The sequence below is a fragment of the Quercus lobata genome, chromosome 4 (assembly GCF_001633185.2).
Source record: "Quercus lobata isolate SW786 chromosome 4, ValleyOak3.0 Primary Assembly, whole genome shotgun sequence".
In the NCBI taxonomy this organism is placed as follows: Eukaryota; Viridiplantae; Streptophyta; class Magnoliopsida; order Fagales; family Fagaceae; genus Quercus; species Quercus lobata.
In genome coordinates, this window is record NC_044907.1 from 45,297,166 (window position 1) to 45,316,280 (window position 19,115).

The 19,115-nt window shown below is 37.8% G+C and overlaps 2 protein-coding genes across 3 annotated transcripts; both read left to right on the top strand.

The window, feature by feature from the left end:
* The first annotated feature begins 491 nt into the window (after positions 1-491).
* Positions 492-4,239, top strand: LOC115983955 (protein NRT1/ PTR FAMILY 5.10-like). The gene is made up of 4 exons (XM_031106814.1): positions 492-661; positions 790-1,007; positions 1,610-2,151; positions 3,435-4,239. The coding sequence occupies exons 1-4, from the start codon at positions 544-546 to the stop codon at positions 4,228-4,230; spliced, it is 1,674 nt and encodes a 557-aa protein (XP_030962674.1). The 5' UTR covers positions 492-543; the 3' UTR covers positions 4,231-4,239.
* A 9,155-nt stretch (positions 4,240-13,394) lies between these two features.
* On the top strand, positions 13,395-17,356 carry LOC115987556 (protein NRT1/ PTR FAMILY 5.10-like). 2 transcript variants are annotated; one of them, XM_031111138.1, is made up of 5 exons: positions 13,395-13,668; positions 13,823-14,040; positions 14,544-15,085; positions 16,254-16,884; positions 17,184-17,356. In XM_031111138.1, exons 1-5 carry the CDS (start codon positions 13,551-13,553, stop codon positions 17,343-17,345), a joined length of 1,671 nt encoding a protein of 556 aa, XP_030966998.1. In that variant the 5' UTR covers positions 13,395-13,550; the 3' UTR covers positions 17,346-17,356. The 2 variants fall into 2 exon arrangements, with proteins under 2 accessions (XP_030966998.1, XP_030966997.1); XM_031111137.1 differs by lacking the exon at positions 17,184-17,356 and having other exon boundaries at positions 13,396-13,668; positions 16,254-17,057.
* Positions 17,357-19,115: the final 1,759 nt, after the last annotated feature.

Sequence of the window (19,115 nt, forward strand, 5' to 3'; positions counted from 1 at the left end):
TCTCACTATAATATTTATTCCACATGTGCCAACAATTTTTACGCCAAATGTCCATACTTTTTAATTTGGTTTAAGTTATATGATATGTTAGCACACTGTTTAGCACATTGTTCAGTCACATTGACCATAAACTAACAGACATTGACAAAAAGTTGTTTTGTATGGTTTAGAAATGAAAAATAAATTTTTGTGAAAATTTAGGGATGGAAATTAAATTTTATTCTATAATAATAATATAATATAATAATTTAGTGGTGACGATGATGGCATATCCAGGATATCCTTTTAATACTTCTCCTACAAAATATAATAATAATATAATATAATAATAATTAAAAAAAAAAATCAACAGCAACGCCACCAGGCACCAGCTAACTACCAACTACATGTTTCTCAACAAAAAAAAAAATAATAATAATAAAATAAAATACCAACTATATACATGAAAATGTGGAATTGTTGTTGAAGTAAGAAGAGTAGAGAAGCAAAAAAAGAAGAGTAGAGAAGCAACACAGTTGTTAACTGTGTCGTGTGGTTCAAGAAATGTCCACTGAAAAGCCACTGCTATTGGACACAGTTGCAAATGCCGCCGTTGACTACAAAAGCCGGCAAGTCCTCAGATCCAACTCTGGAGGTTGGAGGTCGGCATATTTCATCATAGGTAAGAAAGTCTCACCCAAATCAATTCAACAATGTGAAAAATCTCTCAAATAAGAATTATGATGATCATTCCCTTCTGTTTTTTGGGCATAAAAATAGTAATATGATGAATATGATGGTTTATATTAGGTGTGGAAGTGGCTGAGAGGTTTGCATATTATGGGATTAGCTGCAACCTGATCATGTACTTGGCTGAGCAGCTGGGGCAATCAACGGCCACTGCAGCCGTGAACATCAACACTTGGTTCGGAACTGCATCGTTGCTTCCGCTTTTAGGAGCATTCGTAGCTGACTCTTATCTAGGGCGCTACCACACCATTATTGTTGCTTCTTGCATATACATTCTGGTGCGTATCTCTCTCTCTCTCTCTCCCCCCTTAATTCCGTTTAAGCATCCCTTGCCAAAAGTGGGAGAAAAGTCAAATATCAATTTCATAGTAGAAAAACTAGCAAGTTGCAAAGATCTCATAGCAGCACAAGTGCATAGCCACTTGTTTTCCAATAACTCCTGTAACAACCCTCAGACAACCATTATTTTCTTGTTCTTGATGTTTCCACAAAGGCTATGTAAGAAGGACACGACTTATGTCCAGTACATCAGTGCATTGGACACTTTGTGATATGGATGCACTAGACAAAATCTCAACCCATGTATGAATTGCCCACCTTTACTAATACCAGAGAAAGGAACAACATGGAATAGTATTGCCAAAGTTGACTCAGTGTTCTTCCTCAAAATCCTTTGCATACAAGAATTCTGCTAGAGATTAGTACAGTTTCATGGAAACAAAAGGTCTTTCAAAAACACACTGTTTTATGACAAGAGAGCATCAGCATTCAGAACGAAATCTTCCAAAATCAAACGTTACTATTTTAGCATTAATTTTTAAACTTAGGCGTTTTATATTTTAGTTTAATTATCCATGACTTAGATTGTGATTAATCACAGGGACTAGGCTTGCTAACTCTGTCAACTATGCTTCCTTCTATCAGTACTTCTAATTACATAGGCAACAACAAAGTTAGATTAGGTTCTTCTGAGCTCCAAGTGAATTTATTCATCCTCTCTCTATATCTAGTAGCAGTTGGGCAAGGTGGACACAAGCCTTGTGTTCAAGCCTTTGGAGCTGACCAGTTTGACGGAGAAGATCTTGTGGAAAGCCGAGCCAAAAGCTCATTCTTCAATTGGTGGTATTTTGGAATATGTGCAGGTTCTTCTGTGGCAATGTTGGTCGTAAGCTTTGTGCAAGAAAACCTTAGTTGGGGTCTAGGATTTGGAATCCCCTGTTTTGTTATGGTCATTGCCTTAGGTGTCTTCTTGCTTGGTACTAGAACTTATAGATATAGTATCAAAGAGGTGAAAAGCCCATTTGTGAGGATCGGTCAGGTGTTTGTTATAGCAATTAAGAATCGCCGGGCTAAACCATCAGAAATAGTTATTGAAGAGGAAGCTTGCAGAACCCTGCCACAGCATAGCTCTGAACAATTCAAGTAAGAGAGCAATATTTATTTTTATTTTAAAGACTTACTACCTGTCTAATATGGTATTTCTTGTCCCAAAAAATAAAATAGAAACTTTATATATAAATATGATATAAAGGGTCCAGGAGGTTAAGTTATTGAAGAGATAATACTTGGAGGAGACAGTTAAAACCTTAATATAGTGAGCGTTTGGGGAGTGTTTATTCTTGCGTTTTCAGTTCCACATTTTGCTTTTTTTGTTCCTGCATGTAAACAGTAATCTCACATGGGTTCACTGTTCACGTACTGTTCACGCATTAAAAATATTAAAAATGGATCCAAAGATACTATTCACACATTTAAAAATTATTTTGCTACCGTACTTTCAGTTTTCAGTTTCAGCAACAATAAGCTCAATTCAAACGTACCCATAACATATAATAAACACATTTAATCCAGAATCTTATTTGTGGGTAATGACTATACATGGTAAAATTGGACTTGGACTTAATAAGCCATACGAATCCGAAAGAAAAATATCGGTATGAGTAAGGCTTTTGTACCCGTAAAAAAAGAGGGGGTTTACCTAAGTCCCACCTGCTGAAATTCCTGTCCAGGTCAACCCGTAAGTCACACAAGTCAACTCTTTTTATTTTGAAAGGAAAAAATTTAGCTTGTTTTGGCGCAAAAATGTTTTCGCTCTTTCACTTCTTGTTTTGGAGCCTTGAAGATTTTAGTTTTGTGAACCTTACGACTATGTAAACTTAAAATTGTGTATTATTCTTTTACTTATGAGTGTTTTCTTTATTTGTTCACTTATTAGTATTGAAAAGAAGACACAAATTTTGTTCAAATTTATTTTTACTTATTATTATTATTTGCATATGAAAAAAAATAGTCGAACTAGATTGGCCTGACCCTAAAAAGAATGGACAGGGGTTTTTAGGTTTTGCAACTCAGTACGACCCATTGTTAAATTGAACACAATCTTACCTAAACCCACCAATGCCGAACTCGAACCCAATCAACTTGACCCGTTTGTGAAAGCTAGTTTGCTACATATACCATTCATTTTACCTATGCTCCATTGAATTGGCTTAAGACTTAATAGACTGTTTTCTCCAACACTATCACGACTTTTATTATATTACTAATAACAAAAATAATCATACCACCTGTTTCCCAACTAATGAATAAGTCTTGCTCTTCTTTCAGTTGAAATAATTTTGGTTTACTTAACTAAAACAAATTTTAATTCATTTTTTAGATCTAATCTCCTTTTCCAGAATGATTTGGATCCTCTAATGTGACAGGTTCCTTAACAGAGCCTTGCAAGACAAGGTATGTACTGTCAATGATGTTGGAGAAGCAAAGGCAGTTCTTAGGCTTGTTCCAATTTGGGCTACGAGCTTAGGTTATGCTATTGTGTTTGCACAAACCTCAACTTTCTTTACCAAGCAAGGGGCTACTCTTGATAGAACAATTTTTCCTGGCTTTGAGATACCAGCTGCTTCACTACAATTCTTTGGCGGCCTGGCCATGGTCTTTTTCATTCCTGTATATGACTGCATTTTTGTTCCTATAGCAAGAGCTATCACCACTAAACCCTTTGGAATCACAATGCTACAGAGAATTGGAACTGGGATGCTTTTATCTGTCATTTGCATGGTAATTGCAGCTCTAATTGAAATAAAAAGGCTCAAAACTGCTAAACAATATGGGTTGGTTGATATGCTAGATGTAACTATTCCAATGAGTGTCTGGTGGCTTCTTCCTCAATATGTTTTGTCAGGAATTGCTGATGTTTTCACCATGGTCGGGCTACAAGAATTCTTCTATGATCAGGTCCCAATTGAATTAAGAAGTGTAGGTCTCGCCCTCTATCTTAGTATTTTTGGGGTCGGGAATTTTTTAAGCGGCTTTCTTATCTCTTTCATTGAGGAGGCAACTGGCGGGGATGGCAAAGATAGCTGGTTTGCTGATAATCTTAATCGGGCACATCTTGACTATTTTTATTGGTTACTTGCTGGACTTGGTGCAGTTGCATTTGCTGCCTACTTGTATTTTGCAAAATCTTATATTTATAATAATAGGAAAAGTACAATTTGAATTCAGTCACTTTGCTGTTAGTAAATTTTTGTACTCCTTGTCATCTTTTGGTGTGTTCAACCTAGGGTTCAAATGTTTCATGCTAAGCGAAAACATTTGACCTAATGACATTATATCTTGAATTCCTAGTTTTCTAACATAGAATTTCTAGAAGCCAGCACCTTTTTTTTTTTTTTTCTTTTTCTTTATATATATATATATATATATATATATATATAAATAGATAGTAGAGGAGGGGGAGGTGGGGTTTGAACACTTTTTAAAAGCCAACACTTAAAACTCAACTACATGGATGTTATGTTATGTGTTTGGGTGGGATGTCACTTGGACACTTATTTCTCTGTGTTTGGATAAGGGGAAAATAGAGGGGAAGTGGGTAGGTTTTAAACCCTTCTTTGAAAGAATTTGAAGTTGAGTTGTTATAGTTTACAGAAAAGAAGGGACCGAAAAACTGAATTTTTGGTACATCAAATTAGGGCTTTAAGGAAAAGAAAAAAGAAAAAAAAAGACACAACTCAAGAAACCCAATTAAATCAATCTAATCCAAAAGGTCACCGCATACTTTGACAACCCAAGTGATCAAATGTGGGTATGGGAAGCTTAATATATATATATATATATATATATATATATATTTTGAGCAAATGATAAGCGATATTTTATTAAAAAAATAAGACAAATCCGATTGGAATACAACATCCAAATCACTGGGTAAATCCTCTACCCAAACGTCAGTATCTATAACTAAAGCTACTCGTCTAGCAAGGCTATGAGCCAAATGATTCTCATCCCGTCAAACATGTTGAAACTGACACCATCACAAAAAACTACCCAACCTCTTAGTCTCCTCAATAATATGACCAAAGAGAGTAAAGCAATGATCCAAATCCTATAAAGCCTATATGACACGAAGACAATCACCTTCAATCAGCACATCAAAGAAACTCAGCTCCCTAGCAAACTCAGCAGCCCTTTTCCCTGCCAAAGCCTCTGCCATTTCCACCGATTGCACCTGTAAGGACTCAATTTGTAACAACCTCAAGTTGGTGTGTTGGGTTCATACGTTAAAGGCCCAAAAAATAAAATTTGTAGAGAATGGGCTGAAAGACTAGGTCTTGGTCACTGGACGGTGGCTAGTCATAGTTTTTGTGATAACATACATGATGGAGAACTTGGCGTATCTGACTAGACTTTTTCCCGGCACGGCCTGAGTGGCTCCAGTCCTTAAACCTCGTCCGAGGAGCTTCTTGAAGCTTCATGTTCTTATTATCCTCCTTTTTTAGGACTCCATGGTCCAGGAGACGATTTGTCCCCCCCTTTTCTTGGTTGCTTCTCCCTCCTTTTATACTAGTTTTTCCCCTCTCTTATGGGTCCACGTATAGGTTTCGCTTTTTAGGGATGGTACTTATCTTTTCAGCCCATACCAAAAGTGGTTAGGGGTGATTGTAAAAGCTGAAGAGTATGGTGAAGAGTATGGACCTGTTAGGCGCAGAGTACTTAATTGCAGTATTAACAGCCTTTTACTTGGGCCGCTCTTACACTGTGCTCGCTTTTTCTTTTAGGAGCGCTCTAGGATACCGAGGACAAAATCGTCCTCGGCTATATCTCTAAGCCATTTGGACCTTCAATGTATGTCCTCGGCAATGCCTCTCCTCAGCTCGGGTTTTGGGCCCTAATGTCAAGTGGGCCGGGGTAATAAATTCCTTGGCCCCCCAATAGCCTCTCAAAATCTTGCTCTCCGATCCCTTGGTTGGAAATAAGGGTTTTGGTGATGTCAGGCTTATACCACAGTTTGCCTAGCTTTGTCCTTCATTAATGTCAGTGTCTCTTCATTTGCTTGGGAAATGCGCCAGGTTATGAGACATTCTTTTAGATTTACTCCTGCCACGCTCTTGCCGTTTCAGTGTACGAGGCGCGTCTTTAATAAGTTCCCTTTACGAGGCCACTCAAATCCAATGGTTGTAGACGGCATTGGGAGTCGAGTGGAAATTATCTTGTTTGTAGCTTTTCTTGGAAATCTGTATAGATTAAATGCCACCAGACTTGCCCTCCATATAAGAAGCAAGGTAGGGGTTATTTCCTTGACGTACAAACCCCTCAATCTTTTCAAATCCCTAACCCTCCAGCTTTGCTCAAAGTACTTACGACCAGTGTGATTTAGCCTTAGGGAGTGATATGGTTGAGGCAAGGGTGGGGGTGAAGGGACCACACCCTCTCCAGAAGCACTGGGTTTCTTCGAGACACAAGATGGCCCGGTCAGGGCAAGGTAGATAGAGATTCAAGATACTTCTCCACCTTGATAAGGCAGGAAAGAAGCCTCCCTTTCCTTCAGCCAAAATCCGAAGTAAGTGTTGGTCGCATCAAATTTTTGGTGCGACAGAACTGGGGTTGCTCATCGTCGGTACCATCCACTCTCTCCCGAGCGCTACTGATATGGAACCTGCCTGATGCGAGTCAAAGCTAGCGCGGGGATTAAGCATCCCCGCTTCTTCCTCTCTTCCTTCACTGGTGCCTCCTTTTGCCTTCGCTTCCTTTTCTCTTCCATCACTGGGGCCATCATTGTGCTTCTGCTTCTTCTTCTGCTTCTTCTTCCATCAATGGGGCCATCTTGGCATGCTTAATGGCTACCAGAGCAGAATTTTGAAGGATTTATCGTTCTCTTGTATTTTTTCTTTTTGCTTTTCTTTTCGCTTCTGTACTTAGCTTCTGGTGTAGGCTTGTTTAAGCCCTTCATTGTAAGCTGTACTATTTCTTTGTCTTAATAAAAGATGACTTTATTCTATTCTACTTATTCTTTCTTCTCTGCACTAGTTATTTTATGAATGGGTGTTTTTTTTTTTTTTTTTTTGAACGATACTTAGGGCCGAAACCCTTGTTAACAAAAAGCTATTATTTTGAACTTATTGAGACTAATAGGCACAATAATGCCGACCTGAAGTAGATTAAACACATAAGACTAACCGTGATAACAGCTGAATGCTCTGTATTACGTATGATGTGATCGTCCGAGGATGGGTAACCCAAAATTAACTATCCAAGAGGGTCACCGAGTACTAAGGTACTTTGCCACGTTCCCGACAACATTCATAACTTTAACCATTTTTGGCATCCGATCCGAGGGCCGAGGTATAACCATACTAGGCCTAAATACTCGTTGGTATTAATTTCCTTAGAGTTGGGGATCCGAGGACAGGGCGGGATTTCCATTTTATCTGGGACTTAATCCATTTTCTAATGACTAATCTCTCCATAGGTCTGAGACCGAGGACCATACAATACCTTGGTTCTGTACAGAACTTAGATTTTCATTAAGTAGTTGGTTTCCCCATAGGTTTGAGTCTGAGGACTAGGCAATACCTTGATTTTGTCCAAAACTTAGATTTTCCTTAAGTAATTAGTTTCCCCATAGGTTTGAGTCCGAGAACCATGCAATACCTTAATTCTGTCCAAAACTTAGAGTTTCATTAAGTAGTTGGTTTCCCATAGGCTTGAGTCCGAGGACCATGTAATACCTTGGTTCTGTCTAAAACTTAGAGTTTCATTAAGTAGTTGGTTTCCCTATAGGTTTGAGTCCAAAGACCATGCAATACCTTGGTTCTATCCAAAATTTAGAGTTTTATTAAGTAGTTGGTTTCCCCATAGATTTGAATCCGAGGACTAGGCAATATCTTGGTTCTGTCCAAAACTTATATTTTCCTTAAGTAGTTGGTTTCCCCATAGGTTTGAGTCTAAGGACCATACAATACCTTGGTTCTGTCCAAAACTTAGATTTTCATTAAGTAGTTAGTTTCCTCACAGGTTTGAGTCCGAGGACCATGCAATACCTTGGTTCTATCCAAAACTTAGAGTTTCATTAAGTAGTTAGTTTCCCCATAGGTTTGAGTCCGAGGACCATGCAATACCTTGGTTCTTTCCAAAACTTAGAGTTTCATTAAGTAGTTGGTTTCCCCATAGGTTTGAGTCCAAGGACCATACAATACCTTAGTTCTGTCCAAAACTTATATTTTCCTTAAGTAGTTGGTTTCCCCATAGGTTTGAGTCTAAGGACCATACAATACCTTGGTTCTGTCCAAAACGTAGATTTTCATTAAGTAGTTAGTTTCCTCACAGGTTTGAGTCCGAGGACCATGCAATACCTTGGTTCTATCCAAAACTTAGAGTTTCATTAAGTAGTTGGTTTCCCCATAGGTTTGAGTCCGAGGACCATGCAATACCTTGGTTCTTTCCAAAACTTAGAGTTTCATTAAGTAGTTGGTTTCCCCATAGGTTTGAGTCCAAGGACCATACAATACCTTAGTTCTGTCCAAAACTTAGAGTTTCATTAAGTAGTTGGTTTCCCCATAGGTTTGAGTCCAAGGACCATGCAATACCTTGGTTCTGTCCAAAACTTAGAAGTAGTTGGTTTTCCCATAGGTTTGAGTCCGAGGATCAGGCAATACCTTGATTCTGTCCAAAACTTAGATTTTCCTTAAGTAGTTGGTTTCCCCATAGGTTTGAGTTCGAGGACCATACAATACCTTGGTTCTGTTCAAAACTTAGATTTTCATTAAGTAGTTGTTTTCCCCATAAGTTTGAGTCCGAGGACTATGCAATACCTTGGTTCTGTCCAAAACTTAGAGTTTCATTAAGTAGTTGGTTTCCCCATAGGTTTGAGTCCGAAGACCATGTAATACCTTGGTTCTGTCCAAAACTTAGAGTTTCATTAAGTAGTTCGTTTCCCCATAGATTTGAGTCCGAGGACCACGCAATACCTTGGTTCTGTCCAAAACTTAGATTTTCCTTAAGTTTCGAGGATTAGCCCCTCGACCAAGGTGCCTAGAACTGCCCGTGCCATTGACACTGCGAGGTGTAGCCCCTAATGGAAATTTATATCAGGACAACAACAGCGTGTTGCTGGAAATGGAGGGGCTTTCGCAAATCCTTTTTTGACAGGGGCTTGATTCCGCTACTGCCTGTGCCAACGCATAAACTTTCCCCACAGACGGTGCCAATTGTAAAGACTCAATTTGTAATGACCCCAAGTTGGTGTGTTGGGTTCGTATGTTAAAGGTCTAAACATTAAAATTTGTAGAGAATGGGTTGAAAGACTAGGCCTTAGTCACTGGACGGTGATTAGTCATGGTTTTTGTGATAACATACATGAGGGAGAACTTGGCGTATCTGACTAGACTTTTTCCCGGCACGGCCTGAATGGCTCCAGTCCTTAAACCTCATCCGAGGGGACTCTTGGAGCTTCATGTTCTTATTATCCTCCTTTTTTAGGACTCCGTGGTCCAAAAGACGATTTGTCCCCCCTTTTCTTGGTTGCTTCTCCCTCCTTTTATACTAGTTTTTCCCTTCTCTTATGGATCCACGTGTAGGTTTTGCTTTTTAGGGATAGTACTTGTCTTTTCAGTCTATATCCAAAGTGGTTGGGGGTGGTTGTAAAAGCTGAAGAGCATGGTGAAGAGTATAGACCTGTCAGGCGCAGAGTACTTAATTGCAATATTGGCAGCCTTTTACTTGGGCCGCTCTTACACTGTGCTCGCTCTTTCTTTTAGGAGCGCTCTGGGATGCTGAGGACAAAATCGTCCCCGGCTATATCTCTAGGCTATTTGGACCTTCAATGTATGTCATCGACAATGCCTCTCCTCGGTTCGAACTTTGGACCCTAATGTCAAGTGGGCCGAGGTCATAAATTCCTTGGCCCTACAGCACCAATGCCACGTTCTGACTTAAAGCAACCAAGACATAGCCTTCACAATCCCTACAAACAACCCCTATCCCCACTCGGTTTGTACCTTCCAGGATAGCTACATCAAAATTAATTTTGTAACACTTAGCTGAAGGAGGAGACCACCGAATTGCAGGAGGACGAACATGGATCGGCTTCTCCTTGAAGTGAATATCCCAGTACTCTTGAACCAAATCCCTAACTCTATTGCCAACCTCATGGAGCTGCCATGTTCGTTGACGTTCCCTAACTTGATTCCGTAGTTTCCACAAACACTCTCATTCGGATAAGGGTTGGGTTTCTCTCTTACCAACTCTTATAGCATGCACCAAGTGATTCCAGCTCATATTTGCCTCTTTTGGGTGGTATATCATCCCAGTAGGACATTTCTTCCAAAAGAGCTTGAGCAAGAACCCCAAAATAGGCTATCGCTTCTCCCCACCGCTAGACCACACCCTTTCTTACCTCTGACCCATGGCCTACCTCCCCTATATTGGCTAAGTACAAATAGGTGGTGCCTGAGCCTTCTGCGTGCTCCACTCCCATGTGAGTCTATTGCTTTTCTAGCATTCATGCGTTCGCCATTGCCTACAGGTTTGTCTGGTCCTGCCGTGTGTTCTGCTACTCATTTAACTCTTGTGACGTGGATGAGCCATTAGGTCTTCATTATTTGCATCTTGTTTGGGCTTGGCATTACTTGGGTGTGGGCTTTCTCTTCTTTAATTCAGCCCCTGACTTCTATCCCTTTTGTTTGTGTGCTAGCTGGTGCTCCTGTCATGCCACTATATTGTTCCTACTATGATGTTGTTTACCCTTGCTTACTGTACCACTTCTGGGCTTGAGGGCTGAAGTTTCTGTCATGCCAGTTTTATGTGTTATTCCTTCCTACATTGCCCAGTATTTATGCTGGGTTAGTTTCTATAACATCTTGGGCTTCCCCGACCCATTTTATTCCTTTGGACATCCTCAGCCCATTTTATTCCTTTGGGCATCCTCAACCCATTCCATTCTTTGGGGCATCCTCAGCCCATTTCATCTTTCCTGCTTCTTACATTTTCATGGACTTTTGCTAAATCTTTTGGGTTTCTCTGGTCCAATTACCACATCCTTTATCTTTGGGTTTTCAAACTAATCTCATTTACTAATTCCTTTCTTTGGGCTCCTCCAGCCCGTTTCTTGCTTTCTTTTTATTTCTCATGATTCCCACGGGCTCGCTCTTTCATTCTTTGGGGCTTCCTTGACCCGTTTGCTTTCTTTGGAACTACTTTATTATTTTGTGGACTCATGGACCATTATTCCTGCCATTTGGACTCAATAGTTTTTTTGCTTTGCTACCTTTCTTTCTTCACCCCTTTTCGTATTATTGGGCTTCTTTCACCATCTGGCCCTTTTGCCAAAATGGGCATCAATAATTGGTTATCGGTTTTATGGTCCAACTATGGTTGAACCAATGATGTTATAAATAAATTAGTTAATATTTTTAAATTATATAAAATAAATAATATTTTTTTGAGAAAATAAAATAAATAATATAAATGTATGATAACCCATTATATTTACTAAATAATATCCAACCATAAGAATAATTTTAAGTGAGTTCTCATGATTTAATGTTAAAAATTTAGTTAATAAAGGTATAAAGATTATACTAACATTATATAATATAATATTTTTAGCTTTTATTATATAAATGCATATATGTTATTTTTTTGAAAACAATGCATATATGTTATTCGCATAGTTTTAAAAACGGACCGGACCGGACCGGCCGGTTCAACCGGGAACCGGACATCAATCCGGTCCGGTTATCATTAAAAACCGAAAATAGTTTAAAAATCGAAGAATAGTGAAAACCGGCCGGTTCAACCGGAAAATCGGGAACCGGTGCGGTTAAACCGGTTCTTGAATCTGAAGAGGAATCTGAAGAAGAACAAGAAAAAAAACTGGAATAAAATAGAAAGAACTTCTTAGATTTGCCCTAAAGTAAAATTGGAGAAAATTTGTGGTGAAAATAAAATAAAAGAAATACTTCTATTGGATGATATGTATAAGAAATCTGTGCTTTGAGCTTTGACTGGAATAAAATGTAAAGAAAGACTATCAAAAACTTATCTTGAGAAAGAGAATGACTTGAGACTTGAGAGGGAGCGGCAGAAATGAAGTTTACTGCATTATGAAAAAGTGTGGAAAGAAAACTGAAGAGGAGTAAGATATAAAAAGGAGTTTGAATCTGATTTGAGGGGTAGGTGGTAATGTGTGGTTATAGATTTAAGGGGAATAAAAAAAAAAAAAAAAAAACAAAAGAGCAAAGTAGAGTGAACGTGTATGAGTAAGTGAGTCTGACACTTGCTATTGAAAATTTGAAAGAAAAGCATGCTAGAGAAGTAAGGTGATGAATGACTTGTCTAGTCATTCTCACCTTTTTGAACTTTGGTTTTCGGGTTTTTTTTTTTTTAATAAATAGTTAAAAGTTGAAAGTTAGATATCAAACTATTATTTATATATACAACCCAAAAAAAATATTATTTGTAATATATATATATACATGAAGCTCAAATAGCAAATTATACTTTTTTAATAATTATTAATTAGGAAAAAAATGAAGAATAATGAAAATTTTTTATTTTTTAAAATATTTTCTTAATATAATTTATGAAAAATAAAAATTCACATAAAATTTATTTAAATATTTTAAATTAAATTATTTATGATATCATTGGTTCGACCATCGGTTCGACTCCGGTCGGACCATAAAACCGATAATCAGTCTCTATACCGGTTCTTTCACCGTACCAATTTTTAAAACCATGGTTATTCGTTAAACGAGAATTAGAGGGAAAAAAATTGTCAGGTGCTGTGCTGAAGCCTGACTGTTGATGGTTACCTCTTTCATTTTCCACCGCACATCTCAATCACTTCATAGACTTTCAGTAGTTCTACACTTCATCGGCAATGCCACTTTTTGAAGTCTTCAATTTTATCTTATTTTCACTTCTCCGTTCCCACTGCCAAACTCTCTCTCATCCTGCGTTTCATTCTCACGAACAGGAAATTTCATCTTTTTACCACAGCCAATACCTATGTAGTTTAGAACCTCATTCAAATTTTAGTCGGAGTGTAGGAATTGGTGTTGTCCATGATCGCTGCACAAAATTAACTTTTCATTAATTCTGAACTTGGGGCAGTACTTTTTTATTATTTTATTTTTAATATGGGATAATTATTCAATTGAAATAACTCAGCGTGCTTCTCGTGGAAGTAGTAGAATAAAGTATAGTCAACCCTGACAACTGTTTAAAGCAATCACATTCAGCCAAAATATTTTCCCTCAAAAAAATAAAAATAAATAAACACACATTCAGCCAAAATATAAAACAAATAGCGAAAGCGATTTTTTTTTTTTTTTATTTGAAAGAGGACTTGCTGTACAGCAAAGCGACCAACCAAGTACAATGATTGTTGGAGTGAGAAGAGTAGATAGAAGCAACACTTTAGCTCTCTCCCTTTCAACTTAACTCTCAAATTTCGTTTACCAAAAGAAAAAAAAACTCTCAAATTTCAAAGTAGGGTTGTGTGAGGTTGTTAACTTTGTCGTGTGGTTTTAGAAATGTCCATTGAAACGCCACTGCTATTAGACACAGTTGCAAATGCCGTCGTTGACTACAAAGGCCAGCGAGTCCTCAGATCCAATTCCGGAGGTTGGAGGTCTGCATGTTTCATCATAGGTAAGAAAGAAAGTCTCACCCAAGTCAATTCAACAAAGTGAAAAATCTCTCAAATAATTAAGAAATGTGATGATCATCTCCTTTTGTGTTTTTGGGCATAAAATTAGTATTATGTATGAATATGATGGTTAATATTATTATTATTATATATTAGGTGTGGAAGTGGCGGAGAGGTTTGCATATTATGGGATTAGCTGCAACCTGGTCATGTACTTGACTGAGCAGCTGGGGCAATCAACAGCCACTGCAGCCGAGAACGTCAACACTTGGTCAGGAACGGCATCGTTGCTTCCTCTTTTAGGAGCATTCGTAGCTGATTCTTATCTGGGGCGCTACCGCACCATTATTATTGCTTCTTGCATTTACATTCTGGTGCGTATCTCTCTCTCTCTCCCTCCCCTAGACTATGTTTGATTGGAGTGAAAATAGAGAGGATGAAAAATGAATGAGAGAAAATATGAGAAATTTTAGGTAGAAAGGCGGTTTGGTTAGAATGATTTTGGAGGAGAAAAAATGATGGGGCTTATTTTCTCCCATGGCACACCAATTTTCAGCCCACAATTGGAGAGAAAATGGAGAGGGAAGTGGTTTGATTAAAATGACATTTCTACCCCTTTTACTCTCCCAAAGAAAATTCAATGTTTATACTTTTTTTTTTTTTTTTCTTTTTCCTTTTATGGGTTCTTTGTCTGACGTTGATCTTCATAGAAACAAAAGGTCTTTCAAACAACACACTTTTTTATGACGAGATAGCATCAGCTTTCAAAACCAAATCTTCCCAAACCAAACATTAATATTTCAGCATTATATTTTAAACTTAGGTGCTTGGTTTTTTTACTTTAACCATCCATGACTTAGATTGGGATTAATCACAGGGACTAGGCTTGCTGACTCTGTCAGCTATGCTTCCTTCTATCAGTACCTCCAATTACGTGGGCAAAAACAAAGTTACATTAGCTTCTTCCGAGCTCCAAGTGAATTTATTCTTCATTTCTCTATATCTAGTAGCTGTTGGGCAAGGTGGACATAAGCCTTGCGTTCAAGCTTTTGGAGCTGACCAGTTTGATGGAGAAGATCCGGTGGAATGCCGAGCCAAAAGCTCATTCTTCAATTGGTGGTATTTTGGACTATGTGCAAGTACTTCTTTGGCAATGTTGATCCTAGCCTATGTACAAGAAAACCTTAGTTGGGGTCTAGGATTTGGAATCCCCTGTGTTGCAATGGTCATTGCCTTAGGTGTCTTCTTGCTTGGTACTAGAACTTATCGATATGGTATCAAAGAGGTGAAAAGCCCATTTGTGAGAATCGGTCAGGTGTTTGTTACCGCAATTGAGAATTGGCGGCCTAAACCATCAGAAATAGCTATTGAAGAGGAAGCTTGCAGAACCCTGCCACAGCATAACTCTGAACAATTCAAGTAAGAGAGCAATACTCAGTTTTATTTTAAAGACTTACTACCTCTTTAGTATGGTATTTCTTGTCCCAAAAAAAAAAAAAGAAATTTTGTGTACAAATATACAAATATGATATAAAGGGTTCAGGAGGTTAACTTGTTGAAGAGATAATACTGGGAGAAGACAACTAAAACCTTATTCTGACATATAATAAACACATTTAATCCAAAAGCTTATTTATGGGTTTCGACTAGACATAATAAAATTAGACTTGGACTTAATAAGCCCGAAAGAAAAATATTGGTATTAGTATGACTTTTTACCCATAAAAAAATTAGGTTGACCCAAATCCGACTTTGCTAAAATACCTGTTCAGTTCAATCCACATGTCACTTGGGTCAACTTTTTTTATTTTCAAAGGAAAAACTTTCGCCTATTTTGGCTCTTCGATCTTGTGAAAAAATATTTTCGCACTTTCACTTTTTTTTTTTTCCTCTCTATTTTAAGCTCTTTTCTTGTCAGGAATACTTATAGACTCTTTCTTAACATAGTGGAGCCTTGAAGACTTCAATTTAGTGAACCATAGACTATGTAAACTTAAAATTTTATGTGCTCTCGTATTAAAAAAAAAAAAAAAAATTGTGTATTATTTTAACTTCTACTTAAGAGTGTTTTATTATTTGTTCACTTATTTGTGTTGAAAGAAGACAGCCAATTTGATCAAGTTTCATTTTTACTTATTATTATTATTATTTTTTTTTTTTTTTGCATGTGAAAAAAACAGGTCAAACTAGATTGACCTGACACTAAAAAGAATGTATAAGGGTTATGGCTTATAGGTTTTGCAACACATTTAGTACGACCGACCCATTGTTTACTTGAACCCAATCTTACCTAAACTCGACAATGTCAAACTTGAACACAATTAACTTGACCAATTTGCCAGCGTTAGTTTGCTACGTAAACCATTCATTTTACCTATGCTCCACTAAATTAGCTTAGGACTTATCGACAGGTTTCTAGAAAACTATCAGAATTTTGATATATTACTAATTAAAAAATAGTCATACCACCTGTTTCCCAACTAATGAACAAGTCTTGCTCCTCTGTCAGATCAAGAAAACAAATTTTAATTCCTTTTTTAGATCTAATCTCCTTTTATAGAATGATTTGGATCCACTATTGTGACAGGTTCCTCAACAAAGCCTTGCAAGGCAAGGTATGTACTGTCAGTGATGTTGAAGAAGCAAAGGCCGTTCTTAGGCTTGTTCCAATTTGGGCTACAAGCTTAGGTTATGCCATTGTGTTTGCACAAACCTCAACTTTCTTTACCAAGCAAGGGGCTACTCTTGATAGAACAATTTTTCCTGGCTTTGAGATACCAGCTGCTTCACTACAATTCTTTATCGGCTTGGCCGTTGTTTTTTTCATTCCTGTATATGATCGTATTTTTGTTCCTATAGCAAGGGCTATCACCAGTAAACCTTTTGGAATCACAATGCTACAGAGAATTGGAGCTGGGATGCTTTTATCTGTCATTTGCATGGTAGTTGCAGCTCTAGTTGAAATAAAAAGGCTCAAAACTGCTAAGGAATATGGGTTGGTTGATATGCCAGATGTGACTATTCCAATGAGTGTGTGGTGGCTTCTTCCTCAATATGTTTTGTCTGGAATTGCTGATGTTTTCACCATTGTTGGGCTACAAGAATTCTTCTATGATCAGGTCCCAAGTGAATTAAGAAGTGTTGGTCTTGCCCTCTATCTTAGTATTTTGGGGGTTGGGAATTTTTTAAGTAGCTTTCTTGTCTCTATCATTGAGGAGGTGACTGGTGGGGATGGCAAAGATAGTTGGTTTGCTGATAATCTTAATCGGGCACATCTTGACTATTTTTATTGGCTAATTGCTGGAATTAGTGCAGTTGCATTTACTACCTACTTGTATTTTGCAAAATCTTATATTTATAATAGGCAAAGTACAATTTAAATTTAAATTCAGTCACTTTGTTGTAAGTAAATTTAAATTGTATTTAGGCATGTGAATGCACTATGTTATTTTTTTAAATTAAAATGAAAGAAAGAAGAAAATCATTGAAAGAGAAAAGAAAAAAAAAGAAGAAACAGGTGACTGGTGGGGATGGCAAAGATAGTTGGTTTGCTGATAATCTTAATCGGGCACATCTTGACTATTTTTATTGGCTAATTGCTGGAATTAGTGCAGTTGCATTTACTACCTACTTGTATTTTGCAAAATCTTATATTTATAATAGGCAAAGTACAATTTAAATTTAAATTCAGTCACTTTGTTGTAAGTAAATTTAAATTGTATTTAGGCATGTGAATGCACTATGTTATTTTTTTAAATTAAAATGAAAGAAAGAAGAAAATCATTGACCTTTCAACTTTCAAGGTCATGAATTTTTAAAGTTGGGTCTAGCTTTGTGAGGATACATTTGTAATGGGTTCGGATAGGCTAAACCTATTTTGAACTCAAATGTTGCTCCAAATTTTGGTTTGGAATTTGAGAGTGGATAATTTTGAACTGAAATGTTGCTCCAATTTGCGGTTGACACTGCTGACTCCAAGCAACTCTATGCAGTGAAGTACTATAGGTGGTGAAGGTTAGAGCCCGACCCAATGTACCAATAGTGAGGGCTAACCGAGCACCATGATAGGGTGAGACCATGGATCCTAGCCCAGCGATGGTCTTTGTTGTAGTTTAATACCTGCCAAGGAGATTTAGAACCTTGGTACATGACCAACGACTTAAACAAACCATGGAAGAACTAAGGCAGGGCCACAATCCAATAGAAATACACCCAGCAAACCAGAATAGATAGTGCCTAAATTTAACAATTGTTGCCTCCACATTAAATGATGTACCCACCTATTAAGGGCTACATTTATTACTGAATGACCTACCCAAATAATAATTTTTACACAACAATCCATTTGCCTTCCTAAAAGGTGGAAGAGACACTTGATGGGACAAGTATCTCTTGATCTCCACCACACAATCCTACTACTGAAGGGAGAGATCACTAGTTTAAATAGGATCCTCCTCCACCTAAGAAGGGGATCTAGAAAAATACATAGAGAGAGAGAGAGAGAGAGAGAGAGAGGTGTAATCCATTGTATGATCCTATACCACGGCCACGGCCAAGATGAAGAGAATAATAAGAGTTGATTCATATTAGTTCCAATTTGTGTCTATTAGCTCTTTAACTTGATTGTCAACCAAGTTCTCCTCTATTGTAAAAGCATTCTCATCAGGTGTGCCAAATGCCAAATATTTGGCATTTGGCACACCAAACACCAAAAAGCATCTCTCATGAGATGTTCTAAATCTCAAAAAATTTGGCATACCTGAACGGTATGCTCTGAAATATGAAAGCATACGGAGAGATGTGCTATAATTTTAATGAATTTTTTATTCTTTTCTTTATCATTCCCCTAGCAATCTCTTCCTCCTTTTTTTGTCAAACACCGATCAGTTCTCTCATATTTTCTCATCCCCTCATATTTTCTTCCTTTCCATCAGTTCCCTTCCATGCCATTACCAATGTCGACACCGACGCCGACGCATCAAATTCCATGCCGACGCCAACGCCAAAACATCACTTCCACGCCGATCTCTCTCTAGTTGTGGTTTTCTTTTGTTTTTTGTTTTTTGTTTTTTTTTTTTTTTTTTTTTTTGGCTGTGGTTTGATGGTGGGTTGGGCAATGGGTGGCTTCGGATGGACAGATCGGTGGTGGGTGGGTTCGGATGGGCAGATCGGTGTCCACCATGCAGCACCGTCCATCTCACACTCTCAGATCAGATCGCCTTGGTTTTTTTTTTTTTTTGGTGGATGTGGGTTGAGTTTCATGGGTTTTAATGGGTTGATACTGGTGGGTTATGGCGGTGGGTGGGCTGATTTTCATGAGTTGTGATGACTAATGTTGGTGGGTTATAGCGGTGGGTGTGGGCTAATTTTGGGTTTTGGTTGATTTTGGATTTAAGCTATGGTGGTTGGTGGTAGTGGGTTGGTTTGTTGATTTTGGATTTTGGTTATG